The sequence below is a fragment of the Hevea brasiliensis genome, chromosome 1 (genome assembly GCF_030052815.1).
Source record: "Hevea brasiliensis isolate MT/VB/25A 57/8 chromosome 1, ASM3005281v1, whole genome shotgun sequence".
Lineage (NCBI taxonomy): Eukaryota > Viridiplantae > Streptophyta > Magnoliopsida > Malpighiales > Euphorbiaceae > Hevea > Hevea brasiliensis.
In genome coordinates this window covers 116,367,676-116,377,688 of record NC_079493.1, presented here as the reverse complement: position 1 = coordinate 116,377,688, position 10,013 = coordinate 116,367,676, and the positions used below count along the sequence as shown (strand labels likewise).

The window sequence follows — 10,013 nt, the reverse complement described above, 5'->3', positions numbered from 1 at the left end:
TATTGTGTTTACAGGTCGGGTGAGTCAAAAACTCCCCGTTGGTAGGTCTATTTTATGGCGGGACTCTGTCCGGTTGATTTCTTGAAATTGGGCCCAAATGGGCCTTAGAGTTGGGTAAATGAATAGTTAAGGCTTACTACGGGCCTCGGGGGCTTTAAGCTGGCCCAGGTCCTAGTGCCGGGCCGGCCCATAGGTTGGGTCGTGACACTTGTAGTTGGAATCATAAGTAAAATCGATTATACTAAAAAAAAAAAAATTACATCCTTCACGTCATTACTCAAAATAAAATTTAATAAAAATAAAAATCAAATAAAAAAAATAAACTTTAAGTCATTTACTTGAAATTGACAATATTTTTATTTAATTACAATATTTTGTTTTTTTAAGGATCAAAGAAATTGTATATATTGTCCATAAAAGCAAAATTGAACTAATTAATTATTGTTATACCCTTTTCATAATTGAGAGTTTATAGAGTCTTGAATTACGAGTGTGTCTATTGTAAACTCGAGCTCATATCAAAATTAACTTAACAAACATTAGATTATGCACTATTTACACATATTTTAATTTATTCTTATAAATATTTAATTTAATAATTATTAAATTTATTCTCAGAATTCGAATTTATATTATATTTATTCTTATATTATTAGGCTATTTTTTAAGAAATTTATTTTAAAAAAATGGAATTTTCTCTTTGATTTGCCTAACTAATCCAATGATATTGGTAAATTCAACCATCTAGAAAATGGTTGAATGAGAACCTAATTAAAAAACAAAAAATCATATATTTTAATCTAAAAAAATAAACTAACAGGTAGAAGAAAAATGTGTCTAAACTAAAATGATGGTTCCAAGAAATTAGCAGAGGAGAAATGATGAAGCTTTTCTCTCTTCTACAAGATTTACGTTTGCTTGGATTTGACTCTAGAATTTTCTAAACCAACATTTTTCTACCACTATTTTTGTTCTCCTTGGCTTTCTAGATTCCCTGCTTCTCTTTTCCTTCAACTACACGTCTTTAATAATATAATAATTTTATCTTCTTTTTCAATTAGTTAATTTCAGTATAAACAAATTTGATTCCATGAGATAGATTTCTCTGTTTTCATATGTTCTGGGAGACTTGGACAATATGATTATTGGGAAATTTACCATAATTAAATCTGTAGATGTGGATGAGATCAACTGTATATTTATAAATATAAAGAAAAGCAATGCAGCCTCGTGACCCTATTTAATACAAAGATTATTCATTAATAAAAAGGAACGTGGGGTTGGGGCAGGTTGATTAAATTTGAAATCGCTTCTCTGAAAATGAAAGAAGGTTCCAAGAAATCACCTCGTTTTTGTTCTCTTTGTCAAATTAGCCATCGATCATCCATTATTAGGTTAGATTAAAATAAGTGAACAGTGATATTTTTAATATTTTAATGACTGCAAGATACATGAGTATATATCTTACAAATGGGTATTGGTATATTGTTCTTTTTTTCTTGGTTTGACTTGAAGACAGAATATAAATGTGGCCAACTGCATTGTTCATATGAGACCATAAGATATATGATGATATTACGTGCGTCGTTTCCTTTCACTCAGGCTTCTAGAAAAGCAAATTATTAAAGGATATGTAGAATCATAGACTTGTATAGTGGGCGGGACTTGGAGGAACACGAGCTGTTCAACATGTATATATCAATTTAAGGAGAGACTAAAGGTAAGAGACCCTTTCCTTTTCTTTCCTTTCTCTTCCTTTCCTTTCCTTTCCCTTCAATTACCAAACTACGTCAAGGTAACAGCAGGTGAGCCTATAGCTTCTTCTTCTTCTTCTTCTTTCTCCCTCCTCATCCCTCCTATTTTCTTCATTCTTTCTCTAAAAAACATACTGTTTTCTTTCTTGTGAATTGTTATGGTGAATTTTTATTCAATAATTAATGTCTACAATATGATATGAGGATGAGCCTTCCCTTTCATTAGCAAAAAATATGTGTTTAGAAACTGCAATGGCTCCCTCCAAATTAATTGATTTATGGAAGTCCTTAATTATATACCTTTGGTTGTATTGCTAAGATCAGAATATGTATAGTTGCAAATACTTACTAAAACATTAATTTCCATGGGAAATTCTCATAATGAACAATTATATTGAGTGGTAATTTTGAAAATATTTACTTGTTTGAGGGCAATTTGATTCGATGGCCAAATTGTAATTTTTTTAGTTTAAGAGTTTTAATTAAACATGTACTTTCCTTTACAAATTGATATAATTATATAGAGTTTATATATGACGGTGAAATTTAAATGTTAACTTTGAGAAGGCTAAATTAAACATATTTATGTAAATATAAATGGATGTTAAACTTTATTCTGAATATTTTTATTATTTTGAATATATATATATATATATATATATATATATATATATATATATATATATATATATATATATATATTGAAAAATAAAATGAATTCTTAAAACAAGAATATCTTTCATTTGAAATTTTTATCACTACATAGTTGTGCTTATAAATAAAAAAAAAAATTATCACATGCAATGATATAGTTCATGTTTAATATAATATAATTAAAGTTATAATATAATTATAATTATATTATATATTTGGTTACATTGTTTTATAATATAAAAAAATTTTACATAGTGAAATGATAATTATGTAATTTAATTAATTATATTTAAAATAATATAAAGATCATTATATATATAAAAAATGTAATTAAAATTATTTATTTTATTTTTTTTAAACTAAATAGTCAATGGGTACCCGAATTTTTATTATTTTGAGTATATATATATATATATATATATATATATATATATATATATATATATATATATATATATATGTTGAAAAATAAAATGAATTCTTAAAACAAAAATATCTTTCGTTTGAAATTTTTATCATTACATAGTTGTGATTATAAACTAAAACAAAATTATCAAATGCAATATTATAGGTTGTGTTTGATATAATATAATTAAAGTTGCAATCATAATTATATATTGTATATTTTATTATATTATTTAATAATATAAAAAATTTAATATAATAAAATGATATTATGTAATGTAATTAATTAGATATATTTGAAGTAGTATGAAGATTATTATATATAAAAAATAAATATAATTATAATTATTTATTTTAATTATTTTTAAATTAGATACGGAGTCACTTAAAAGAAAAGTCCGTCGGCTCCCTAAACTTTTAATCGTTAACGTTTAACACTTAAATTTTTCAATTTTATAACACAAAATGTCTTAGTCAGCATCTCACGTGAAATTACGCGTTCATACGCGAGTGAAACTTTTAGCAAGAACCTATAGCTCTCACCTCCCATCGAGCATCACACTACCAGGCTTTCAACGCTATCACGCACTGCTACCTTCACCTCTCTATTCGGTCAGACCCAACTCACTCGCTGGTCCCTCTTGGCTTCGACCTCCACGTCCACCCAGCCCCTTTACCCCGATTCTAGACGTAGCTCCCTTTCCCTATAACTCTGTTTTTAACTCAGCAATGCCCGATCCTTTCTTGCAGAAATTCGTGTCAGAGGAAGTAAATTTACTGCTACTGTTATATAACTGATGTTTTTAGGGATTATGTTTAGATTTAAATGCATTTTACCTAATTTTAATTTTTTTTATTTCCATTTTCTTACTTGGCAATAGTAATACACGTGAACATATTAATAAGAATCGTATCAGTGTTCATTTCCGCATCATCATGCGTGTCTATCACGACCACTGGTCTCCCAACACAAGTGTTAAATTGTTACACAAGTAAAAAGTTTAGGTGCTAAATGTTAACAAGGGAAAGTTTTGAGGGCAAACTGACTTTTCCTGTAAAGTTCAAGTGTTAAATGATAAATTTAATTTTTTTATTTATTATTAATATTATCACTATCACTATTAAGTTATTATTATTATTATTGACTTAAATTTTTTTTTTCTTTTTTCTAAATGAAATGAGGTTTGGATGAGGTAGCACTGTTGTGGCGGCTCTTACTGTGCATAAAATATAAATAATGGTGGCTATTATATATTATCTCATCAATAATGTATATATTAGCAATCAATTTCCAACGTTCCCTCAATTAATTAATTATATAAATGTCTCTTTTGATAGCTCATTTTGAGATGGCTTCTTGAATCGATCTGGAAAATCTATATTACTACAGGACTCGCATAATCTGATAATCTTCAATCATATCAGTTGAAGATATTTTTCTCTTCAGGGACAGCAGTCGCGCTCCCAAATAAATGGTAGTCTATCTGATGCTTTACAGAAGAGGATTGACAGGTATGTACCTTGTCATTTTCTAACTTAAATATTTAAAGAGTGTTCAATTAAATTTATCTAGTGCTTATCTTCCAACTCATCTGGAATTTTCTTGTGTTTGCGTTGTAGATTCGTATTCGTGAAAACTATAAAAGTGTGTGATTCCAATTCGTTTCAAAATTTATTTAAAAATAAAAAATAATCAAAATTTTAATATAATTTTGATTAAATTTTTCAATGTTTTAATTTTTATCCAGCGTAATTTTTGATTTTTTTTTTGTTTTAGTTTGATTTAGTATGAGTATGATTTTGGTTTGATTTTTAATTTTTAAAATAATTTTATATAATTATTTTTTTAAAAAATTATATTTGAATTAATATTTAATATTTTAAATTAAATTATTAATATATAATATATCATATAATATATCTTTTAATTATTTTTAAATTATATAACCTTTAATTATAAGATGGGTATATAATTTAAAATAAAATATATTATATAATATAATAATATAAATATATCATATAATATATATTTTAATTATTTATTAATTACGTAATATTTAATTATAAAATATAAATATAATTAAGAATTAAAATATATAATATAATAGTATATTTATAATTAAGTATTATAAGATAATTTAATATATTTATAATTAAAATTATAAAAAAATATAAAAAATAAAATATTATATTATATTATATTTAGTTTATATATATTTATCAATTCATTTTCGATTTAATTTCGGTTCAAAATAATTATAATTTTGATTTCGATATAATTTTGATTTGATTTTTAATAAAAAGTTAAAATTAAATTAAAGTATAAAAAAAATTTTAATTTGATACGATTTTTATTAATTGAGTATGATTTTCAATTTGGTTCGATTCCCGAATACAATGCATAGCCTTAACAGAAGAACATCAATTATTATGCTTGAAAATTATATATAATTAATTCAGTAATTAAGTCCATAATTTATACTTGAAAACGACCTTAAAATAATAAATATATAGAAAAATGAGTAATTGGTTGAAATTGGAATGATTGTTTTGTTACAAAATCAACGTCGACAATGTTGTTATCTATGAATGGGATATATTAATTAATTATATATATTTAAGAAGAAAATGGCATATATATATATATATATATATATATATATATATATATATATATATTGTGGTGGCGGTCAAATTGGACATGCCAGAAAAATTAATTTTTTATATTCAAAGTTTGGAATAAAATCTTCCATTTGTGATTTAAATTTGTTCATTTATAGACTATGACCACAGAAACTACATAATAATAATTCCACTCATTCGACTTTTCCATGACTTTACATCTTTTTGGAAAAAATAAATTTAATTAAAATTTTGAATTCTTATAATATTAATCTATTAATTATTTAATTATATGTGAAAACCCATATACAAAGCCAATTTGAAATTTTCCCTCAGATCATTAATAATGATAATAATTAAATATTAAATTACTTAATATTTTTTAAAAAATAATATTTTAAAAATTAAATTGTATCAAATATATTATACTTAATAAAAATAAAAATCAATTAAATATATAATTAATTATATATATAAAAAAATTAAATAGATAATATATAACTATAATAATGAACTATATACTTTAGTAGTATACATCAATTCTTTAATTTCAACCACGTATGCGAAACAAGATCAAGGGTGGAATCAAATGGACTGATTATTCAAAGTCCCCCAGAGATTTGACGTAGATACAGTGCACCCTGTTTCCATGCTACCACGATTGAGACGGCATTTTGTCAGATTTCTATCAGCTTGGCACGCGTATCAATACCAAAATATTCTTGTCCTACACTATGAGGATAAATTAGCAATTCCAATAGCAATCAAACTGTTAGAGATAAGAAGACTTCATATTTAAATAATTAAAAAAAATTAAGACTTAATAACATCTTAAACCCTCTAATTTTAATCCCTAAATTTTAGAGCTGGATTGGGTTTCAAAATATAGCATTAAAGCTGTACAATCTTACATTGCCCATCATATAAGCATTGTGTTTGTGATAAATTTCGATCACCACTAACAGGTGGTTGAATCAGTACCAGAACTGATCTCCAATCATTTTTATTGGAGAGTTTCATCTAATATACATGGTTAAAAAAAAATGCCCATAATCCATCTCCATTCAACTTGAGATAAATGGAGACAGGCAGCCAAAACTGTCAACAGAATAATGCGGCACACCTCAGCTAAAATTATTATCCCAGGCATGCCAAGTTTTCAAGTCTATATTTTCTATCTCTAGACATCATCAATTTGACAATATTTGCTGCAGTTTCTGCCCATGCTATTCCTTTTACCAAAACTTTAACAAAGTAATAAGAAGAGAAGAACAGGGCTTGCCCTGTGTCAATAGCTAACTAATACAGGTTAAGTTCACTAGTTCATCCCTCTAACAGCAGTAAGATTGTAGAAACCATATTTTTGGTCCTTGGACTAATGAAACAGTAAACCTTTATCTCATAATGCTAATACGATTATAGCATGAAAAATATTAAGATAAGTCCACCAGACTCTTAAATGAGTCTTGCCCGGTGGATCCTCAATATGAGTCCCCTTGCTAATAGGATTATGCTTGATCCTCAATAAAAGTCCACTTGCTAATAATAGGATTATTTATGCTCTTCTTTTTCCCTTCAAGATATGGTTCTTGAGGTTCTATAATTGGATCGGCCATGTACTTGCTGCACAAATCCATGACCCCAAGGCTCGAACCGATATACCCATGTTCCCTCGCCATTGTTATTTGCCTACCACCTTTCCAATCCTACTATTACCCAGATCCATGAACTAGGGGAATAGTTCATTACATGACAATTATTCTTCATACTATTAAATACTTAACCCAGGTCATTCATCTGACCATTCACACACATCAAACTAGCAGTTCAAGCTTAGTATTTAATTTCTATCCAATAGAATTAAGAAAAGAAAGCAATAGCATTGTTTTTAGAAAACTTGAAATATTCAAACTCTACCGAGCTTTACACATTTTTATTGTATCGAAACTAGTAAGTTTGAAGAAAATACAAGATGCAGAATAAAGATAAAAGACAGAGAAAGGAGGTGGAAATGCTGATTTAAGTGTTAACACATTCAACCTATCATCACCCTTTCAAACAACTTCACATGAAAATGAAAAAAAAAAATCAAATGCCATAAAATTCTACTAAGAAAACCATCCCAAGTGCTGCAGAAACTATCCTTTACAGATCAAACATCCGTGACGCAAGAAAAATATAGTTTGCTTATCAGTAGAAGTAAAATCACATGGTGGTATAATTTTCCTCAATGATGGCCTTGAAAACACCATCCGTGCTACAATATCAACATTGATGTTATCACACCACTTCAAATTTATCTCCCTCAGTCTTGTACAGTTCTGCACCACTTCTTTCACCCCTTTTGCTGTCACATTCAAGCAACCCTCTAAATCCAAATGCAACAGTTTCTGGCATCTTTTTGCAATAATGGCCAATGCTTCATCATCAATGCCTGGTCCTTGCACTTGCAAAATCTCCAATTTAGGGAGTTCAAAGTTTAAATCAAGATTCTTTATCCCCATGCATCGGTTCATCTCCAAATGCCTAATTTCCCTACAGTTTCTTAGAACGTCTTTTATCCCTTCTTCTGTAATAGTAGGACAGTAGCTAATCTCAAGCACTTGTAAACTTGGACAACATAACGCAGCCTTTTTGAGACATTCATCACTCAAACTGTTATTCCCACTCAATTTTAGAGATTTCACTCGGCGATTGATCACCAAATCCACCATAAACTCTTCCACCCCCAAGTTTGTTCTCTCCATTCTCACATCTTCCAACAAGGGGCAGTTTCTTATAAGGGCAAAGAAGGTCAAACTCGTGAGCTTAGAACATAAGTCAAGATTTATAAAGGACAATTTTCCAAGGAAGTTGGACAGCTCAATCATGGATTTGTCAGTGAGGAAATTTGCCCCTTCAACATCTAAGTGTTCAAGAAACTGATACCTATACAATAAACAAGAAATTCCAACAAAAGAGAAATTATAGCATTGAGAAATAGTCAGCTTCTTTAATGGAAGAGACGCTTCCGCAACAGAACAGAGTAATTCATCGGAGATAAATGAATTTGAGAGATGAAGCTCAGATAAAGTTTTAGCATAAGTAAACGATTCTAGAAAACTTGAATCGATAGAAGGGATTCCAACATCATCCAATGAAATAGAATTCAAGTTAGCACTATTGCGCAAAACCAAACTAATACCATTCTGGGTGATAAAATCACAGTCACGAACCACAACTTCTGATAATAACACACAATTCAACGATAGTGCGTGAAGGGATTTATCAGTAATGAAATGGTTACCGGAAAGGTCGATCTTTCGCAGCTTATTGAGCTTCAATGCCAAATCAACAATCCCTTCATCCGTTACAACCCCCGAGAAAGATTGCAAATCCAAAGACCCATTGGGATTAAAACGAGAATTATACTGGGGAAAACTAATATCAAGATCTTCAAGCAATGGAAAACAAGTTCCAATTATAAATAGATCACTATCTTCAAAATGGCCAAGCTTTGAGCAATTCAGTTTCCTCAGATTGCTCATTCTCAACCCCAATTCCCTCAAACCAACTAAGGGAAAGTGACTTTGGTTTGAGAAACCAAGGGTTTCGAGGTCCAACCCAGATTTGGAGATTAGATAGAGAAGGGAATTAAGGTCACCCTCGAATTCCCGGATTTCGATTGCTTTCAGATTTGGGAATCTTTCGAGAAGACGGGGAAGCAAAGGAACAACCTGGGAGGAGATTGTTAGGGTACGGCGGAGCTGATCGGTGATAGAGAGGAACAGGGTGGAGACTAATGAGAGGGATTCAAAGTGACAATGGTGGTCGAGGGAATTGAAAACCAATTCCCAGCATTCCTGTGGCAAATCCACGGATTTCTCAGTCATCTTGTCGTGTGGATTGAGAGATGGGATGGGGAGGAGGCGTAGAGAGCAGAGAATAGATGGGATTCTGAGATATGAGCGGCCAAGGGCACGATGATGTGTCCCTGTGTGTAGGCTCTACCAGTACACGGCAACGGCATTGATCTCTTTATTTATTTATTTATTTGTTTATTTCATTTACTCTCTGGACCTAATTATTTTGAATTCAAATCAGGAGGCAATTTCCTTTAGTTTTTTTTTTCTCCAATTTTTTTTTATTTCTTAATTAATTTTATTTACACTTTAAATATAATTATAATTACATCTAATTATTTTACCGTTTGAAGTTGAACTTCTCCGATTATATTTAAATATAAATTAAAAGTTAGGTGGAATTGATTTAATTTAAAAATATAAATAAATAAAAAATTTTATATTTTAAAAATATTAAATTAATTTAAAAAAATTTTATGCACACTATGAATAGAGAATTTAGATTTCTATTTTTTTATATTTTTTAAATTTAAAATTTTAAGTATTTTAAAATAGATAATCTGATTGAAATCTCTCACATTTCTGAAGGTGCTCAAGTAGAAGAATCTCTCCTTCCTCTTTTAAGCTCTTATAATATATACAAAATATTTGGTTCACTTACCAGGAATATCCAATCTCATCTCTCTAAGAAAATCTATCACTAAAGAATATGTATAGACTTCTCATCTTAATATTG

The 10,013-nt window shown here is 28.8% G+C and overlaps 1 protein-coding gene across 1 annotated transcript; it reads right to left on the bottom strand.

The window, feature by feature from the left end:
- Positions 1-7,338: 7,338 nt before the first annotated feature.
- LOC110646735 (uncharacterized) lies at positions 7,339-9,448 on the bottom strand. The gene has a single exon (XM_021800271.2). It carries the CDS (start codon positions 9,305-9,307, stop codon positions 7,574-7,576), a length of 1,734 nt encoding a protein of 577 aa, XP_021655963.2. The 5' UTR covers positions 9,308-9,448; the 3' UTR covers positions 7,339-7,573.
- Between the last annotated feature and the right edge of the window lie 565 nt (positions 9,449-10,013).

Coding starts and splice junctions, on each gene's coding strand:
- LOC110646735 (XM_021800271.2), bottom strand. CDS start 9,307: ATGACTGAGAAATCCGTGGATTTGCCACAGGAATGCTGGGAATTGGTT.